At 43.0% G+C, this 20,572-nt stretch overlaps 1 protein-coding gene across 3 annotated transcripts in view; it reads right to left on the bottom strand.

Moving 5' to 3' along the window:
- Positions 1–20,572, bottom strand: part of pik3r3b (phosphoinositide-3-kinase, regulatory subunit 3b (gamma)) — a 170,836-nt gene that overhangs the window by 108,994 nt on the left and 41,270 nt on the right. Inside the window, exons 2-4 of one of the 3 annotated variants that reach the window (XM_071546147.1) lie at positions 16,182–16,193; positions 7,653–7,733; positions 7,042–7,119 (exon numbers count right to left, since the gene is read on the bottom strand). In XM_071546147.1, the coding sequence (XP_071402248.1) occupies positions 7,042–7,119; positions 7,653–7,733; positions 16,182–16,193 (171 nt within the window). The remainder of the gene's footprint in view (positions 1–7,041; positions 7,120–7,652; positions 7,734–16,181; positions 16,194–20,572) is intronic. The other 2 variants (XM_071546146.1, XM_071546145.1) reach the window with 2 other exon arrangements.

Here is a 20,572-nt window from a genome sequence, read left to right as displayed (position 1 = left end):
TGTACGTGGTCCGCCTCGGATATATTGGATATGATGTTGTTTGTTTGATTATGTATTTATTGTATAGTTGATCAATACTACACTGGTTGTCTATGGGAAGCCCTTGATCTGAACTGATTCTAATGCGACGATTCCACACAAGTATGTAAGAATATGTTATCATTATTATTATTAATAGCCCAGTTTTCAATGAAGAGCTTTCGTGTCTCATGGTCTAAATGCTGTTTCAGAGGCTTTTTCACCCTGCCAACAATGAAACTCTGGGGGAAACTCTGAATCATTGTAATTTTTTGGCATGGAAATGGTCCAAATTTAAAGATTTTGAATATTGGCACAGAAAATTGGCAATTTCAATTGGTCGAACCCTTGTGTTTACAAAAGTGTGCTGCAAATGCCACAGAGATAAAAAAAACTGATGCCTACTGTCATTATTTCATTAATACATGCACACACACACAGACACAATCTACATCCACACAACACCTCTACATCCTCTTTGCTCTTCCAGATGAACAAAGTGATACGATCACCAGGAACAAATAAATGGCACTGGCGGTTGCTGAGGAGTGAAAAAGACGTCGCACATTCCAGACATTTTCCTTTTCACTGCATTACTTGGAATTCGCTGCCATTTGGTGACAAAGCACCGCTGATTGGCAATCTCACAGCTTTACCAAATGACTCCATTAAACCACGCACACACACTCTCACACACACACACAAACTCACACACACAAAAGACGTGAGGTGGAAACAGATAGGGCTGCATAAGTGTGTGTGTGTGTGTGTGTGTGTGCGGGAGCGTGCGCGCTCGAGCGTGCGTGTGCTTGAATGTGCTTCTTTGCTCCCCAGCTGACTGTAAAAATGCCGGCTTCTAATAGGTTATTGACGGGCGCCAGAGGAAGATGATGACATCACCTCTAACCAATAGGGGAGCGGGGACGGACAGACGGAGGGATGGAAGGACGGAGGGATGGAGGGATGGATGGGAGGAAGAATGAAGAGGTGGCGGAGGGATGGAAGAGAGGAGCGCTTTTAATTTGTGTTTTGCTGAACTCAGCGGGTCCTGTCACCGAGGTAGGGAGGGGAAAAAGGGATGGTGATGAATGAGTGAATAAAAAAGGGAGAGAGAAAGAGATAGAAGATGAGAAAGGGAGAGAAACAGAGTGCGAGAGGCAGAGCGAGAGAGAGAGAGAGAGTGAGATGGAAGAGTACATAAAGGAGGTGCGGTGAAATAAAGATTATTTAATGGTTCTAGGGTTGGAGACAGAGAGAGTGTATGTCTATATCTGGCTTGTTAGCAGGTAGCAGTTAAAGGAACAGAGGATTGGATGGGAGGAGGAGAGGAAGGGAGGACAGGACGAAAATGTCTGTGTCTCCATCTATCTGCACGGCATTTCAAACTAATAGGTGGAGTTGTGAGGAGAGAGGGAGACACGAGGGGCTGGAGGAGAGAGAGAGAGAGATGAAGAATAAGAAGGTAAACAAGGAGAATGTCTTTATGTCTGAGAAAGTCTGAGAAATTATTTCACAACAAATAAATGATTGGAGTTTGTGTGTATGTACGAGAGAGAGGAGAGAGAGACAGAGAGAGAGAGAGAGAGAGAGAGAGAGAGAGAGAGAGAGAGAGAGAGAGAGAGGGAGAGAGAGAGAGAGAGAGAGAGAGAGAGAGAGAGGGAGGGAGGGAGAGAGAGGAGAGAGAGAGAGAGAGAGAGAGAGAGAGAGAGGGTAGAGGGGAATAAGGTGCAGTGCGTCTTCATAAGTTTGGTTGTATAATCATGTATGCATGTATGTATTTATGTGTGTGTATGTATGTAGGTATGTACTGTATGTATGTCGGTGCATTTCTGTGAGTGTACAGTTTGTGTCAGAACACAGTATTTCTGGTACAGTCTGAGATATTGCCAGCATGAGTCATCGTTTCCAAAACAGTCTGCCCACTCTGTGCCAGAAAAGTTGGCACAGTGTGTGTGTGTGTGTGTGCGTGTGTGCGTGCGTGAGTACATGCGTGTGTCTGCAGTATGCATGTAATCACCGTACACATCCTTGCTCTAACTGGAGCAAAACACACACACACACACACACACACACACACACACACGCACACACACACACACACGCACACAAAAAAAAAACAAGCAGTAACCAAAATGCACATATGCACACTCATGCACAATCACACAAGAAACAGACACACACAAACACACAGACACACAGACACACACACACACAGACACACACAGACACACACAGACACACACAGTCACTGGGCCAACACACTGAACACTGTGTGGGCATGGCAGAACCAACCGGCTAAAAAAGGCTAGCTATCACCATAGCAACGGCCAGGCCGTGTACCAATCGGAGGTCGACTTGATGAGGTAATGTTCTAGAACGCTTTCTGAGCCTGTCTGACTCTCACACACACGCACATGCACGCACACGCACACGCACACACACACACACACACACACACACACACACACACACACACACACACACACTTTCTCGTCACCATACACACAGGTACAGCACACAAAAACTCACACAGACAGAAATGCTAGTACACACATACATGTACGCACTTACACACATACACGTGCAAAGATCAATTAGGAAGGATCTGAAGCCATGGAATAGCATGAGAATTTCCGTACAATGTAACAACTCCCTATTACATAAGAATATTCCATAACCATCCACCACATACACACAAACACATGCCAAAACAGAGAGAAAGAGAGAGAGATTCATAGGAATTATTGCACCATACAGTTTATAGTTTACCAGCTATGATGCACTTCACTGCAGTGTGCTAACTGATTTATAATGCACCATGCCCTAATACCTATCTATCTAACATATCTAACTAGTTCTGCACCATACTGATGTGCAATCTATTTCACTTTGATGTGTTAATTGCTTTTGACTGTACCCCCAAACCATAACTTACCAACCTATTCCCTATAGGGTCTGTCACCTAGAGCTGATTGTCATTACACATTATTGACATATATATATGATATGATATTGATTCATAGATATGTAATACTCAGCTCACAAAATGCACACAAGGGGAATACATACCTAAAACAATAAGTAAATAAAACAAGCAACATAAGGAGCTATTACCATTGTAGTCCTTTGTTGAAACAACACACAGGTTCCACTGCATTTAACTAGAGCTAAAGAAAGCCTCCCATGTACACACACACACACACACACACACACACACACACACACAGACACGCATACTGCTGGATTGTAACCACCTTTTTGTATATTTTCCCCTATACCTTCCGTCTCATCTGCTGCACAATTCAGACTGACAAGTTTGACAATGACAGGCAAAGACAAAGATATTTCTATATGTAACAACAGGCAAGGAGGGAGAGAGAGAAGGCAAACAAAGCCAAACTGTGATTGCATTGTTCGATGTTCTCTCTCTCCCTTTTTCTCTGACCCCCTCTCTCGATGTCTTTCTCTCGCTCTTCCTTCCTTCCTTCTTTCCTTCCTCCCTTCCTCCCTGTCTCCATTCCTCCCTCCCACTTCAGGTTTTGACACACATCAAAGCCATCAGAGCCAGCATCTCTGCCCCCAAACTTTTCTGTGTGTATGTGCATGCAACCTAGCAAGTCACATGTCAGCACAAATCCCCACACAAGCTACTGTTTTTCATATATATTCCATAGGATCTGTCTATGCCTATTAAGCCATTTCCTGTATTCTCCAACATGAACCCAGTATGCGTCCGGCATGTCAGCGGCTCTCTCTCTGTACATTTTCCACCATAACGTGCGTAGGATTTTCTCATGCAGCCCCCTTTCTGTCTGAACATATATACATGTGTGCATGTCAAGCCTGCATGCCAAATTCCTCTGAGTGCCTACATGTCGACTCCTTTCAGTCAATTGCTTTGAGTATGTGCATATCTTTGCCCCCATGCTGACCTCCCACCACTGCCCAAGGAGGCCAGGTGTGCGTGTGTGTACTTCTATATGTTTGCCTGTGCGTTCGCTGTGTCTTTCACAGTGGTTAGCATCAAACCTATTCTTAATGGTCAATACATGTCAGTTCACAGTGTTGTTTTATATGCACTGCAAAAAATAGGACGTGCACTGCAAAAAATATCCATCTTAACAAGTCATTTAGTGTGGTATTGAGGGTTATAATCTAATTTTGCTTAAAACAAATGAAAGAAACTGGCAGTGGGGTGAGGTAATTTCTCTTGTTTTAAATGGCGTTTCACCTGCAGATCTTGAAATAAGTTGGATAACTCCACTAATAACAAGATAACGTCACTTGACTTAGTGTTGGAACAAGTTGATTTGTGTTGGAAACAAGTGAAACTATCTTACTACATTGGCAGATTTTTTTTTCCACTTGTATTAAGACAAATATGATTTTAAGTTTTGGATTCAGAACAATGTGTATACGACTGGATTATGCTATCACTCGGAACACACAAGTTGTGTGTTGCATCTTTTTCCTCTCTTATCCCTTTGGTATCCTTTAGCATAAAGCCATCACAGACCAGATTGGTAAACATGAGCATGCTGTGTGCAGTTTACTGATGTTGTGTCACATTATTTTTGTGCATTGAAGTTCAAACAGTTTGTAAACTGTAATATCTCGCTGCCATTTGGCCTTGCCCAGTGCAGCTTTAACTGTAGCTCAGAAACATTTTGCTGCAGTTGAGAAAATGACGTAATCCATTATTACATTAACTATCATACAGAACTAACTAACTTCACTGTATGAAGCATTGTAGTTGAGCATAGATACTATTTCTTTCTTTCTTTCTTTCTTTCTTTCTTTCTTTCTTTCTTTCTTTCCTTCCTTCCTTCCTTCCTTCCTTCCTCTGATCCTCTCTCTCCCATTTTGTGCCTATAGTCTCTCCTCAGGGCAGAGTCTGAGTTTGAGTTCTTCCTCTCATTCCTAAAATAAAGTACAGAGCCAGAGCACTCCCTGGTGGTGCCAAACCTGAACTTCAACAACTAGAACTTGACCAACTTTTTTTGGCTTAGAGAGTCTGACTCCATTCACTGTCAGTAGCCTGGTGTAAGTTAGAATAGTCTCAGCAGGGTTTGGATTTGTTTAAATACACAAAGAAAAGCACAAGCTGAGTATTTTGAAGCTGTGAGTGTTGGCGATGTGACACTTGTTGCTTCCACATGCAGTGTGCAGAGGACCTTAGACATTTGCAGGCTGGGACCCAGATTTGAGTCAAGTCTCTTTGTCCTGGGACCCAGTCTCATTAAAGTACATACAAGCATTGTGTTATGGATGGTTAAAGTAAAAGACCAAGACCTGCCAAAGTCATTTTTATGAATATTTAAGAGAACCTCCTTAGCAAACCTCCATAGAACGTACAGTATGTCTTATTGACAGTGAAGTCTTGTACTTAAAGCAGGTGTGGATGTAAAACCAAACTGTGCTGTTTAGCCTGTTACCTGGAAAAATACACTCCTTTAAAAATATTGTAACTATACCTCTCTAAAGGTCTTTGTCTTTCACTTTATGCAGACATTCAGTCTAATTCAACTTTCAGCTGGGGACACAAACGGCATCACTGAAAATAACTAGCTTAGTGCTAGTTACATGATTGCCAATTGTGAGCATCTTGGCAAATAATGTAACAGGAGTGTTTTCTATGACAGTCATGGATAAAGACAGCACCCCTAATGTTTTAGCAATATCACTTATTGAAATGAGAAATGATTTGGAGTAGAAGGATGTTAGCAGCCATTTGTTTACAGTCTTGGATAAGATCATAATTACTGAGTGACAAGATTAATAGGTTGGGCACAAAATGTAATCTCATTTATTATGATAATTGTATATGTGTACTAAGAAGTGTGTGAATATGCAATATTAAAGGGTGCTTGAGTCGTTGCTAGATCAATCTTCATTATTAATAAAGCATACTGATAACTGATTGTGCATATAAGGTAAAAATCTGTGATGAGATTGTAATAAGTTTGAGTAGTCTGTGATTGTTTTGAAGAACCTATCATTACTAAGACTATTAGAAATCCCTGCTATTTCCTTTTTTTCTACCTCTTCACGACTTTCATGATAAATATGTGATGTATTATTTTGATGTATCAAACATTTGCCTATGTCTACATCCATTCTGTCCATTGTCTTTTTACAATGGTGTTTGTCATGCATTGTTGTGTCTCAAGACTGATCTTACATGAGGCCATCAGCTGGCCTATAAAGGTTACTACCACAGCCGTTCAACAAGGACCTAATAAAAATCCTACAGTCGCTTTGTGACTTCAGCAGATCTAGGGGGATCTAGATGCACAAGCTTGCCCTGCTGGCAAGCATAAAAATTGTGATGTAAACTGGATGTGGGCATGGTGTGTCCCTGCAGTGTAGAATGTGTATCTGGTTAGAATTTCCGGTCATGGCCAAATACAGACAATGGATTTGGTTATATGCCTATCAAACAGTGTTGAAAAAGTGTCTTACAACATTTTAGTACCAAAGTACCAAACGAATACCTTGAGTGCATACATCGTTGTGTAAGTGGCCCCAGTAGGAAATTAACCCCTAATAGTCAAACCATCTACCTACATAGGACCATGGTCTTTATACCAGGTTTGGTCAGGTAGGTGAATGTGTGTCTTATTGTCACTGGGCAGTCCCTTCTCCCTCAGTACTTTATCAACCCAATGCAGACAGATAGTAAAAAGAGGAGAAAGACATATGACATTATCACAGGAGTCTGATTTCAAACTTTGTGTGACTGTATGTCACAGGTTTTGTCATTTATTAATTTATGTATGTGATATACAGGCAGCTCCCTCTAGTGACAAATGAGATTTTCTAACATGTTTTCCATCCAAAACAGAATTCAGCTTCCCTACAAATTATTATTAAATCCCACTGCATGGTCACAGTAGGTGGCTCATTTCCTAGGCAATCACAGTGGTACAACACAAGGGAATCCCACAAAGGTTTAACCATGTCAACTAAGCAATACTGCTTGTGCGTGTGTGTGTGTGTGTGTGTGTGTGTGTGTGTGTGTACCTGTGTCTAAAGCCTGCCTCATTTCTACAGGTCCACTGGAGATTGGAGGGGTTCGATACAAGGACTCACTGTCCAAACCTACAAAAGAGCATGAGAAAAAGAGAGGAAGAGAGAGAGAGAGAGAGAGAGAGAGAGAGAGAGAGAGAGAGAGAGAGAGAGAGAGATAGTTGAGAGAGAAAATCACATCAAGTCAGCTTTCAAATATGTTATTCCCTGACCCTTGGACAGTTTGGTATGCATTACTGAACATTCCCACTTTTCTTGGTGTCTCCCATAATCAAAATAGGGAAGACTCCTCACTGAAATATTCAAACCCATGACACCATTTTTATGGCTTCACCATTCTATCAAATGGAAAAAATCTAGATGTCTTGTGCATCATTTTATACACATTTCCCTATAATTCAGCATGACATATCTGGTATCTTTGGAAACCTTGGGAGCTTGACAAGAAGCTTGAAGTTTGAACAAAGCTTGGCTGCACAACATGTGTTTGTAATGACAGACCCACCGGCGGGATGGTGGGATTGTTAAAGTGAGTGGTATTCCTGAGTATTCAAACAAATACATTAATTTTACATGTGTGTGTTTGTGAGTACGTGTCTTCTTACCATGTCTCTCTACTGCCTCTACGAGTCTCCGCACCACCACTGGAGCCTGGTCAGACAGGACACACACCTCTCCCTCTGCTCCTGAGGAAAATGTATGAATAAAAAAATAAAAGAGAGAGAGATCTTATTAGTAATATAAAATCATATGCCATTTAATTTCAATAATAACACACAGGGGGGTTCTTTCCATTTTTTTTTTTGTATTTTATTTTATTTCCTCTAAATTACATTCAATTTCTAGGCCATTACTAATAGCCTAGAATAGGCTATTACTGATAGCCATATTCGATACCGTGGAATCCCAAGCCTAATTGCTACTTAGAAGACATTGTGCCTCAAATCTTAGAGCATTTCTTTTATAAATGATAACCACTTTTCTTTCTGCTTCTCTGTCCATCTACAAAGATGAACTTGAGTGAGTATAAGCGTGTGAGAGAGAAAGAGACCAGTGTGTTGCTTTCTCTTACATCTATTTTAACAACATTTCACTTCTGCTCCCACGCTGTGGCTGACAAATACACCAGCAGCAGTCATGCCGCCCTCACCTTAACCTCCCCTGTGTGTGTAAGTGTGTCCTTGAGGGAGAGAGTGGAATGTGTAAAGCCCTCCTGCTGCCAGAATGACCAGGACACACACATTCACGCACACACACACACACACACACACACACACACACACACACACACACACACACACACATACACAGCAGGGTAAGGCCCTTGTAAATGTCAGTGTTGAGTTCATGCCCTGGTCAAAACCATACCAAAGGCCAATGGCATGGCACCACCCAAAGGGACCGTCGCCTTTCACACACACACACACACACACACACACACACACACACACACACTTCCCAGACACACTTTAAACACAATACATACTACCAAAATATTTACACACGTCAGTTCACCAAAGCACTCACATGTCCACACTTACACACACATGTATCCCCCCCATGCCACCCCCCCCACACACTCTCTCTCTCTCTCTCTCTCACCCAAACCAATCTCACTCGTCATTAGCATTCCCACTCCCTGTCAATTTGCCGTGTGAAAAGGTTAGTGGCAGCGGAACCGATGATGGGGTTGGTTTCTCGCTGAGGAGGGGAGGGAGAACGGCGTCGCGCGCAAGCTGACATTTGCTTAGCTGACATTTGCTTAGCTAATCCGCAAAATTAGCATAGCATTAGCATGGAAGTAATTGGAAGTACTACTCTGTAAAGAGAAGTAGGGGAGCGTTGGGGGGGGGGGGGGGTCTTGAGGTGACACACATGCGCTGAGAGACTCATACACACTTAAAACATATAAGACAAACATCACACACACACACACACACAAAAGTACATTACACATGCTCAGTGCATACAGGATCTCCACTGTTTAGGTCCGGTGCCTGCAGTGTGTTGGGACTGCTATCCACATCTGCCACTGTGGCTGTGGCATCCCAGAGTAATCATAATGATAGCCATTTGTATTTGACTGTGTGTGTGTGTGTGTGTCCGCGTGTGTGTTTACAAGCTTGTGTATGTCTGTGCAAACCCATGTCTGCTGTGCTCTTTCGCTAGCCCGTGTATTTGTGCAGGAATATGTGTACAACGTGCTTCATCGTGTATGCGTTTGAGAAGTGTGTTGGCCCTGTTTGGGGACCGCCAGTAATTGCTATGCTAATTACAGTCACACAAAGGAAGCTATAGGTGAGCATCTAGCACACAATGACAGCAGCCCTCAGCAGTTTTAAGGCAGGGGAGGTTTGTTTCATTGAACTGCAGCATTAATCAGTCTCCAGAAATAAAGCAACAACAATCCTTTTTGTCATTGGGGCTGAGCATGGTATAATTAAATCGCACATATCATGGTGTCAGTGTGTTTTAAAAAAGTGGCATTTTTGGTTACTGGAACTAATAAGGTACATTTTCTATTTGGCAATGCCTGACTGACAGCAGCTAATCAGCTAGACTGGCAGTGGAAAGGTTAAGCAACACGTGGGATTCAATTACAGCACACGAGCACAGCTCTCACTGCAAGCAGCAGCTGTCACTTGCTTCACTATTGGGAATCAATTAGATAGAAGAAAGAGGGAATTCTACAATTATGGATTACCATACAACTGCTTTGCTAATGCAGGCATTGTATTGTGAAAAACAGAAAAGGTAGAGTCGAAGGAGGACATAAAGCCAGCTCCTTTGACAAGAATGCATTAATAATGGGGAGCACCTGTGGGCAGGTAACACACACGCACAAACACTTGAGTAATAAACCACACGTATTAAAGGAAACACACACACATGAACACACGCACACACACACAGACACACACTGCTGGGATTATGCGTGTACATGGGAGTCCATTTGTATTGCTGTGGCATGCTTTGTGTTTAATTGCTGCAGTTTCTGTCAGGTGCAGCAGAGAGGCACAAGGGATGAAGAGCAGGAGTGAACAAAAAAGCCAGGAGGGGACAGGAGAACAATCCTCATTTACTGAATCTTTCTGTCTCCGTCTCATTCCCTTGTTCTCTCTCTGCCTCTGTCTGTCTCCATCTGTCCTCTCACTCATTTGCATGCTCTGCCGTTCTCTGCAACTCTTTCCTCTTGCCTCTGCAAACTCAAATCTCTCTCTCAATCTTTCTGTCTGTCTGTCTGTCTCTCTCTCTCTCTCTCTCTCTCTTATTGTCTCTCTCATTCTCTTGTTCATTCGGCTTTGCCCTCATCATTCCCATCCCCGTTCTCTCTTTCTCTCACTTACATGCTCCCTTTCTCTCTTTGTCTCTCTCTCTCTCTCTCCCTGCTCTTTCGCTGTGTCTCTTTCCCGCCTTTCTCTCTCTCTTTCTCGCCCTCATTCTGTTCCTCTTTTATCGCCACCCGGCTCTGCTACTCCCCCTGCTCTTTTGTCGTGCCGCTGACAGTTGTGTCACACCAAAACACACACACACCGCTGAGTGACAGTAACGCCTAGTTAAATGACATATGCCCTTTGATGCGTGTGCACACGGATACACTCGCATAGGAGCATGACCCAATAATCTTAATAATCTTTTGTCAAGAAAACCGCCGTGCACACAAATAGACTCTGCTGCACTGATTGTGTGCTTATCTGAGCCATAGATCTGTGTAGTTTCAGGTGTGTGTGTGTGTGTGTGTGCATGAGTAGCAAGAAGCGGCAGTGGAATTTCCGGAAATATAGGTCGTTAAATGTACAGTGCTTCCATTAACGTCACTGTCACAAAGCATCACACAGGCAATATCTCACACCGCCCCAAGCACTGCACTGAGTGACTGGCTGGCTGTTTCTGGCAGGAGAGGAGAGGAGAGGAGAGGAGAGGAGAGAGGAGGAGAGGAGAGGAGAGGGGAAAAGAGGAGAGGAGAGGAGAGGGGAAAAGAGGAGAGGAGAGGAGAGGAGAGGAGAGGAGAGGAGAGGGGAAAAGAGGAGAGGAGAGCAGAGGAGAGGACAGGAGAGGAGAGGAGAGGAGAAAAGAGGAGAGGGGAAAAGAGGAGAGGAGAAAAGAGGAGAGGAGAGGAGCGGGGAAAAGAGAGGAGAGGAGAGGAGAGGTAAAGGCAGATAAAGAACAATGAAAGCCAAGTGGCCCACTCTGCAACAGACCTGCCACCTACCAGCCCATGGAAAATGTATGGGCTGCACACAAAGACACAAGCACAAAGACATAGGAGGTCATGCATTCAGTGCATTCAATGTGCAAGGCAGATACACAGGCACATGTGTGCATGCACAAACACACACATACAGACACTTACACAGTCAGGCAAATACCAAACATTTTTTACACATACTGCACACAGTGCGCCACACAAAGGTGTGCTCTAGTTGTGTGTGTGTGTGTGTGTGTGTGTGAGTGAGAGAGACAAAGAAAGGGAGAGAATGGGTGAGTATCTACTTGAGTGTGTGTGTGTGTGTATGTAGGTGTGTGTGTGTGTGTGTGTGTGTGTGTGTGTGTGTGTGTGTGTGTCAGTAATAAACTGTCACCCCCTGGCCAGTGGGGTGTTCTGTCATTAAAACATGCTCCATTGCACTATACTGCACTGCTTTGGACCATGCTACACTGCACTGCACTGGTACATGCACACACACACACACACACACACAAACACACACATTCCACTACTCCATTCCATGCCATTCCGTTTTAACGCCACAAACACAAAGGGACAGATACTCGCGAATACACACACATGTAAACACACACTACAACACCATACCCCCTTTACACACCAACACGCGCATACCCACGTGCACACACACACGCACACTAATGTCTGTGTTCTCCCTTAAGACAGCTGTGGTCTCCACTCGGCAATGTTTGGAAATGATTTATTGATCACTGGAGTCCAGTGGGCCCTGGCATTATGAAGTAGACCCTGAACCCCTGTTCTTTTCAATTTCAGCCCTGTGTGCACGGATAACATACACACACACACACACACACACACACACACACATACACATATACACAAACAAACACACACACGTGTACAAATCTGAACATGCACACACTTACACACACACACACACACACACACATCGAGATAAGAGAGAGAAGTTATAGATTGAGATGCCTATATTACATGTGGAAAAAGTGAGGGATATTGTGCCGTTGGGGCTTAAGATAAGTCATATATCATATATTAGCAAATACTCTTGATGTATAATACATTATATTTAGGTCAAATACTTAAACATCTAGTATGAAAGAGGAAATTCATTCATTTTTTAATGTTCACACGAGATCATAAGCAAGTTTGATCTTTATCTTCAGTCCCTGCACTGGGACTCACACTGTCTGATCTTTCTCTATTAGAGTGGAGAGTTGCAGTAGTTATTTTTCAGTCCTGCAGTTCCCTTAGACCGCACTAGGGGGCAGATGACTCCAACCCTGACCGGACAGTGCAATGGCTATCTTTGAAAGTTGATACTGTATACTGCAAAGTAAGTAGCATGCAGCAGGGTTAGGGTCAGTTCACACTCAGTTCAGTCGTTTCAGAAAAAGAACTGTTTTCTTCAAAAATTTTGAAACTGGGAACATTTCCCATAAAATGTTCCTATGTAAAAATCTGTGATGAGCTTACTGAATGAAAGGGTCATCAGTTATTAGGCAAAATGTTTTGTGAAAGTGAACTGGAGGTAAATTGACTTCAATTTTGGTATGTCGGCCGAACACACAAAAACAATTAACACATCAATATGGATAAACCATATAACACTGACAACTTCAGGGAAAAACAATATATATAATATTTATCTGCTCACCTCTAAAAGATAGGGATTGCCCATTTGATATGTCTTAAGGTATTTAATTAAAGTGTCTTGCATGGTTTTTTTTTGTCTTGTGTGATTTACGGAAAGAGGCAGAGAGGGGGAGATAGAGAGAGAGAGAAAGAGTGAGTGAGAGAGTGAATGAGAAAGAGAAAACTGTGAAGGAGTGATACTTGAGAGGAAGGAAAAGACAGAGAGTGAGAGAGAGAGAGAGAGAGAGAGAGAGGTGCATGCCTTTGATACTAAGTGTACCACCACCATGCCAAATAAAAGCAAGGGTTGGGGTTAAACAAGAGTGGGACTAAGACGTGGGAAGACAGAAGAACAGGAGAAAAAGAGGAAGAGAGAAAGGAGAACAGTAGAAGAAGAAGTAGAGAACAGGGTGGAAGGACGAGTAGGAATAGGAGAAGGAAAATGAGAGGGAGAAGAGGAGGACGGGAGGGAGAGGGAGCAAAAACGAGGGAGAATGACACTCGGTGGAGGAGGAGGAGGAGGAGGAAGGACAACATCTGAGCAGAGGTGGAGGAGAGATTGTCATTTCAAGTCTTCACATTGGTAACAGGATAGAGCCGTCACGCCTGAGCAGCCTCGGGGTCACCACTCCACTGCCCCCACCCCTCTCTATTTCTCTGTCTCACTATCTAGACCCTCCACTTCATTTTAGCGCTGTGGAGAAGCGTCTAACTGAAGCAGTTGTCAAGTGGGAATAAAGCCAAAAAAACAAATCCAGGGGAGAGTTGGTATTTCTTCGACAAATCAGGCGTACAAAACCAGAGGGTAGATGATGGGCATCAGCTTGGGTATACTGGGAGCTAATGGTTGGTTGCCTCTGCACCCACCTGGGATACAGAGGACCGAGTTGAAGCCAGTTGAGCAACACTGCTCTCTGTTTATCCCCTTTTGCTTCTCCACATCCACTCTTCCTTCCCTCTATCACACCTTCACCCTCTTCCCCAGCCCCACTCTAAAGGATTTCTCTGCCTATTCAACTCGAAGAGAGTCCACCTAAATGATGTCTGCCTGTAAAAAAATCTGAAATACACTCTAGAAATATATTTGTCTTGCATAATATGATTCAATGGTGCATTTACTGCTACTATTAGGGCTGAGTGATATTGACAAAATCAAACATCACAATATTTTAGACTGAATACCGATATTTTGGGGATGAGTGTTTGTGCTTTCATAAGATACTTACACACAACATTTTGAAAATTAGTAATGATCATTAGTAATCAGTAATGTGTAATCAGTAATAAGTAATATGGATATGATGAGTAGGTAAAGCCAATCATTGGTCATTTTACTCAGCCAGAACAGGCTAATAAGTTCAGAAAATTGTGTCACTTTACTCTAGTGCTGCCTTTAATACCAGAAAGAAGTAACATTTAAGTTATTTCACAATCTTACAATAACCAAAATCCCAGACGATATCTAGTCTCATATCACAATATCAATATTATAAGATATATGGCCCAGACCAAGCTACTATTGCCTTTGGCCACAACAGCCTCATGGTTCTTCCTCATGGTTGCTGTGTGCTCCCACAGTGTCGAACCCCCGAATTCCATGCAGAACTGGAGACCCACCACAGCGGTGATATTACCGGCTAAGCCTCTCTAAAAGCCAGGGAAAACCTTGATCCTCCATCTCCCCTTGGCCAATCTCCCGTGACAGCATCCCAGTCCAGGAAAGCCCCTGCTTCCTCCCCTGGGGCGCACCGTCCCTCCGGCAGACAGACAACAGAGGCCAGAGGCCAGCACGCACACTCATGCAGGCATATGTGCACACCCTGACACACACATGGATACACACATATGCATACATTAGCATGCATGCATACACAAGCGCACGCATGTAGGCATGCGAACATGGAAGCTGTCTTCCTCTGGAAATTCAACTTTCAAAGGCGTCTGTAGGTAAAAAAAACAAACATTGATTTACATTCGTGAAGCACGTCAGACACAAGCAAAATGCTATAGATGATCTCTTTCACACAAACAAATACAAGCCATTTGTCTTGCTTTGTGGCCATATATGCTGCAGTTAATACCACCATACTGTAGATACATTCATTCCTTCTCTCTCTCTCTCTCTCTCTCTCTCTCTCTCTCTCTCTCGACCTATCTATCTATCTCTATCTCACATGCACATTACAGTATGTCATGCTAGGTTATAAAGCACTATTGCCACCTCAAGCTCTGACACTAGCTGTAAAAAACCAAATGGGCCATCTCATCAATTATTGACTGTTCCTCCCTTCTCCAAATAAACATTTTCTCTGGACTATATTGCTTAACCTAAAGTATCAATTAACTGCTGCCGCAAGACTGTGTATGTGTGTGTGTGTTCTCTTAGAGTATAATGGCTAACTCTTTCTTTATTGTCAAGATTGAGATTTTCTAATTACTGCGATGTCTAATCTCAGGATATTTTGTCTCTCACGCTCTCTGTCTCTTTATTCTGCCAGATACGTCTTTTCATGCCATCTGTGTCCGCATTCCAATCTCTAAAAAAAAAATAAAGTGGGTTGGTTGCTAATGTAATGAGTATCATGGGACATTTATGTGCATGGAGTAAATTGTTGAGTTCATTCTCCCTATAATTTCATACTTACAGTGCTAGTTTAAGTCAAGTTTGGTAGGAACACATCTTTTATATCCATGAATACAGGGCATTGTGCATACTCCTGTATACTCAAAATGTCATCCCTTGTATCTCTACCCCATTGTCTCTGTCCCTCTTGACCGTATGCTATCAGACAGATAAAATAATAAAATAAGTGCTCTTTATGCCAGTCAATAGGTGGTCGGTTTGATTAAAAGCAGGCCGGGCCCCTTCCATGGGCAGGGACCCTACTGAGAGCCCCACCCATCCCCCCCCGACAAACTGCCACCCACCTCCTTCTCTCTCTTCTTTCTTCTCTCTCCTTCCCAATCTCATTTATCAACTCTGATAGATCGCCCACCCCCTGCTTCTCATCATCAAAATGGCATCATGTTACCAAACAACTTGACATTTTGCTCAACGGGGTCTCGGCTAATACACACCCACACACACAGCACACCACAAGTATTTGTATTACAATACTTGTGAGGACATGCCATTGGTTTACATTCATGATCTAGCGACTAACTTGAAATGTGCATTTTTTATTGAGGACTGATGCCCTCAAATGTTGTTTTCTGGTAATAGCACTACATCTGCCGGGACTTCTGGGCCCAACAAACAGATGCGAGCACACAGACATACTCAAAGACAAACCTGACCCACAGCCTGGAAAATGGACATGTGTGCTGAATAATTTATCAGGCTAATGGTGAATATGTGTCAGAGAGCCTAATTGAATTTTAGTGGTGTAGCTGTGGGTGTGTGTGTGTGTACGTTCATGAGAACACGTGCATGTGTGTGTCTGTTCACTGTTGTGTGCAGTGCATTGTTGCATTCCTGTGTGCATACAGTTTGTTTGAGTGTGTGTGAATGCCTGTGCGCATACAGACATACTGCGTGTGCATTTCTCCCTGCATGTACAGTATCTATGAGTGAGTGTGTTCAATAGTGTGTGTGTGTGTGTGTGTGTGTTCACTGATGGCATACTGGCCCTCACAGGAGATGTCTGAGTGGCCTCTATTGATCTGTTACTCCGCATGCATTCCTTTAGGAATAAAAACTCTACATCACACCAATCAATGAACAAATGTGTGTGTGTGTGTGTGTGTGTGTGTGTGTGTGTGTGTGCGCGTGTGAGTCTGTGTGTGCGTTTGTGTGTGTGTGGTGGGGGGGTGATCACATTACTGCAGGCCAAAGTGATGACATCAGGAGAACACTGTCCATCATAGTGGATTGCATGTGCACACATGCACTCACTCACACACACACACACACACACACACACACCACCACCATGGACAAGATATCGGCGGCCAGGTAATTACATAGATCCAAAACAGAAAGAAAGAAAGGTAAAAAGATGTGACAAAGTGTGTGCGCATGCCAGTAAGAAGCATTCATCAGTATTGAATGTGTGTATGTGTTTGGATGCTGCTGTGTGCGCTGCATTAAGCATGAGGCTGACCTGTGACATTCAGCGTGTGTTTGTGCATGCCTGATGTGTGTGTGTGTCATGCTTGACTTCATTTGTGACGATGTCCATATGTATGCAGAGCCAGTCCATATATTTGCATTTGTGTGTGTGTGTGTGTGTGTGTGTGTACTGTGTGTGTGTATATAAGTAAAGTCTCCATGATGGCCCACTATAAAACCCAGTAACAGTGTGTGTGTTGCAGCCTATACAGTATTCAACACTGAATGACCCTGGTGAATGCTGCATTTGGCTGTCTGGCAGTGCGTTCAGATCATGTTCTCTATAACCTCAGCCTCTGGCACAGAGTTAGGATTGTGCACACTGTAACCTTTTGCCTTTGGCTGAACTTCCCTTATTTGGTAGAGTGCAATCATGCTTCAGTTATTCTTTTCTTTTTATTGGCCCAACCACTGCTGGAACAAACCGTCACAGCCAACCAGGGAGACAGCCAAGGGACCGAGCCCGGAGTGAGAGGGAAAAACAGGGGCAAGAGACTGTAGATGTGTGTGTGTGTGTGTGTGTGTGCGTGCCTCATGTATATATCTATATATATTGTATAGACAGAGAGGGAGAAAGAGCTGTACCTCCAGTAATTGCTAGAGTTCAGTTTTTCAGTTTTAGAGAGCAGAGAGGAGACACCACATGTATAATGAGACTGCAACCCTCCTATCAAATTATTATTCTGTTAGGTATCCTGTTCCAAGCAACACTGCACTGTGTGTGTGTGTGAGAGAGAATGTGCATATCACAATGTACCGTGTGTCTGTATATGCATTAATGGGAGTGTGAGAGCCTAAAACTAAAAACCAAAAACTATAATATATCTCACCACTGTTCCTGCCAGAAAATACCTATCAGTAAATTCCCATTGCTCTCATGAATAAAAATGCCCACAACGGCCGCCAACCTTTAACCATTTTCACACACCTTCCACAGACGACGCACTGCAGCAGCACATTGATGCTGAAAAAGAATTTGAAAAAAAGAAAAAGACTTACTTTTATGTACAGTGTGTAGTCTTGAAGGACAAATTAGAGAGATTTATATTGCGCTTCTCCATAGAGCAATATCCTTCAAGTGCTTTGAGCACAAACAAATACATGCTAGATGCCTACAGAGAGGGAACAAAGAAGAGATAGAGGAAAAAAAGCGGTAAGAAGGAAAGGAGAGAGAAAAAAGCGAGAGAGAGAGAGAGAGAGAGAGAGGTGGAAGGTTTGAAAACTCATCTGACAGAGTGACATTGAGGAACATTATTAAAAATGATCTCGTCCACTCTGCGCAAGGTTATGCTTTCACGCCTTTTTCAAACGATGGAACACACACATAATGCCTGTGCACATTGAGGTGAGCACTGGCATTCTGACACACACACACACACACACACGTATGTTACAAGAAAACACAAGCGCACACTGACCCCCCCAGGACAAACCTCCACCCGTCAAGCATAAAATGAATGTACACCTATGGAACTGAGCACGAATATAAATAATATGCGCACAGAACACACAGACACACGCACACACACACACAAACTCGCATAAACCCAAACACATACGCATGAAACCTCAAACCAACACACAAGCACACACACACGCCACATAGGGCAGAGCCTCCTCCTCATACAAACACACATTTAAAGTCTAAGTGTCAGCTGCCTATTGAAGTGTGTATAATCCCCTATAGTGAGGCGTCCTATATATTGTCACAGTAAATGCAGTGTGGTAAATAGCTGAGCGCTGGGGGCTTAGATATGATACTGTATGGCTGCTGTGACAGGCCTCTTGGCACTCACTCACATTAATATTTGACTAGGATAGTTGACATGCTATGAACACTGACGTAGTCTCACACTCACACACACACACACACACACACACATGCAGCATAGTCAAATGCACAAAGAACATAAACACACATGCACAGAATCTAGTAAGTGCACACAAAATACACACACACACACATACACACAGAGGAAGCCTGTATCACTCCAGGCGATCTGTCATTCTTTATGTAGAAACAAAGCTCATTAATGTAGCCACAAACAACACAAATTCTCCATGTCTGAGATAAATGAACACGCAGTTACCGGGACACACAAAGGCAAAAACACACACACACACGGCGCAATTTCAATGGGGCCGAGAAAAGCGCATACACACACATGCACAGAAACACAAACGTTCAAACAAACAGGCACTTGCTGTCGAATGTTCCTTGTGGACACAGTTTAAAGGCTTGGTGTCTGATATCAAAATTCTGTTTCTTTTTTTTTTTTTAAATGTTGGTTTCATTCTTTTTTCTTTTTTAAGCTTACTGCCTAGAGATTTTAGATCAATGCTTTTCAAAGCATGGGGCGATTACAGCAGGTCTCCAGATTATAATATAATAGATAATATAATATCATCTAAAGTTATTGGCTTAAGCAGCCCAAGCAAAAGATAGGCTACTTTGGGTTGGAAGGCTAGTAGCTGAAGAACAGGGTGAAAAAAAACAACAAAAAAAAACCTTTGCACCTTTGGGCCACAAGAGAAAAATAAATCCACTGTAAAAGATAATACAAGAGCAAATTTATCACAAGTGACTCATGAGATTCAACCAGACTTCTAATTATGAGGCCAACATTCTTCAGCTTTTTGCTGTTCTGCTGAGTACGCTATGTTCTGTGATTTATTTATTTTTGTTTTATAATGGGAAGTCTCTCTATTCTGTCCTCCTTTCCTTACTGTTCCTATGGCACCCTCCGCATTCACTCACTCTCTCTCTCATTCACTTGTTCTCTCTCTCAGCAGGGAGGGACAGTGACAGATTGCTGTTGACCCCCATCACAGCTCTCTGACCCCATCCGTTTTTTACTACAGAGAGAGAGAGAGCAACAGAGAGAGAGAGAGAGAGAGAGAGAGAGAGAGAGAGAGAGAGAGATGGTGACAGCTCCTACAGATACTGTATGCGGCTCTATAGACGCTCTTTCTGTCACATCAAGCATGGGTATACCAAGAGAACGGACAGCTTGTGTTTCTGTGTGGGTCGGGTTGTCAAATTTCAGAATCTTACCAAGAATTTCACTGTTGGATGAAATATATTGTTAAAGAGAAAAATAATTAAAGCAGAATTTCAACAAACAGCACCCAGCTTTCTCCCATCGTACCTTCAGAGATGGTTAACAAGATAAATAACTTACTGTAAGACTAACTCCATGACTAGTAAACTTGATTCCTATGTCTACAGGGTTAGTGTCACAATAAAAGGCTTAAGCCTACACTGTACAATGAAAGAATATCTGCAGTTCTGCAACACAAACGTGCGCACACACATGGAAAACTGGAAATCAATTGTAATTATATAAATAGGTCAGAGCGAAACAAGGTTAAAGCCAGAGCACAACCTCCCCGTACTGTAATTGATCACCTCAAAGGCCTGTGTTGGCTACTGTTATATCATAGTTTGGATTCACACACAACCACAAAGAAAATGCACATGGCCCCCGCAGGCAACTGTTATATCACAGCAGCACACACCAGCACACACTCCATATCGGCATATTGATGTGTTCCAAGCACAGGCACACATA

Source organism: Centroberyx affinis, unplaced genomic scaffold (genome assembly GCF_046629955.1).
Source record: "Centroberyx affinis isolate AG114_WGS23_722 - 3 ecotype Tasmania unplaced genomic scaffold, CSIRO-AGI_Caff_v1 ptg005145l_1, whole genome shotgun sequence".
In the NCBI taxonomy this organism is placed as follows: Eukaryota; Metazoa; Chordata; class Actinopteri; order Beryciformes; family Berycidae; genus Centroberyx; species Centroberyx affinis.
This window is presented reverse-complemented; position numbering and strand designations above follow the sequence as displayed.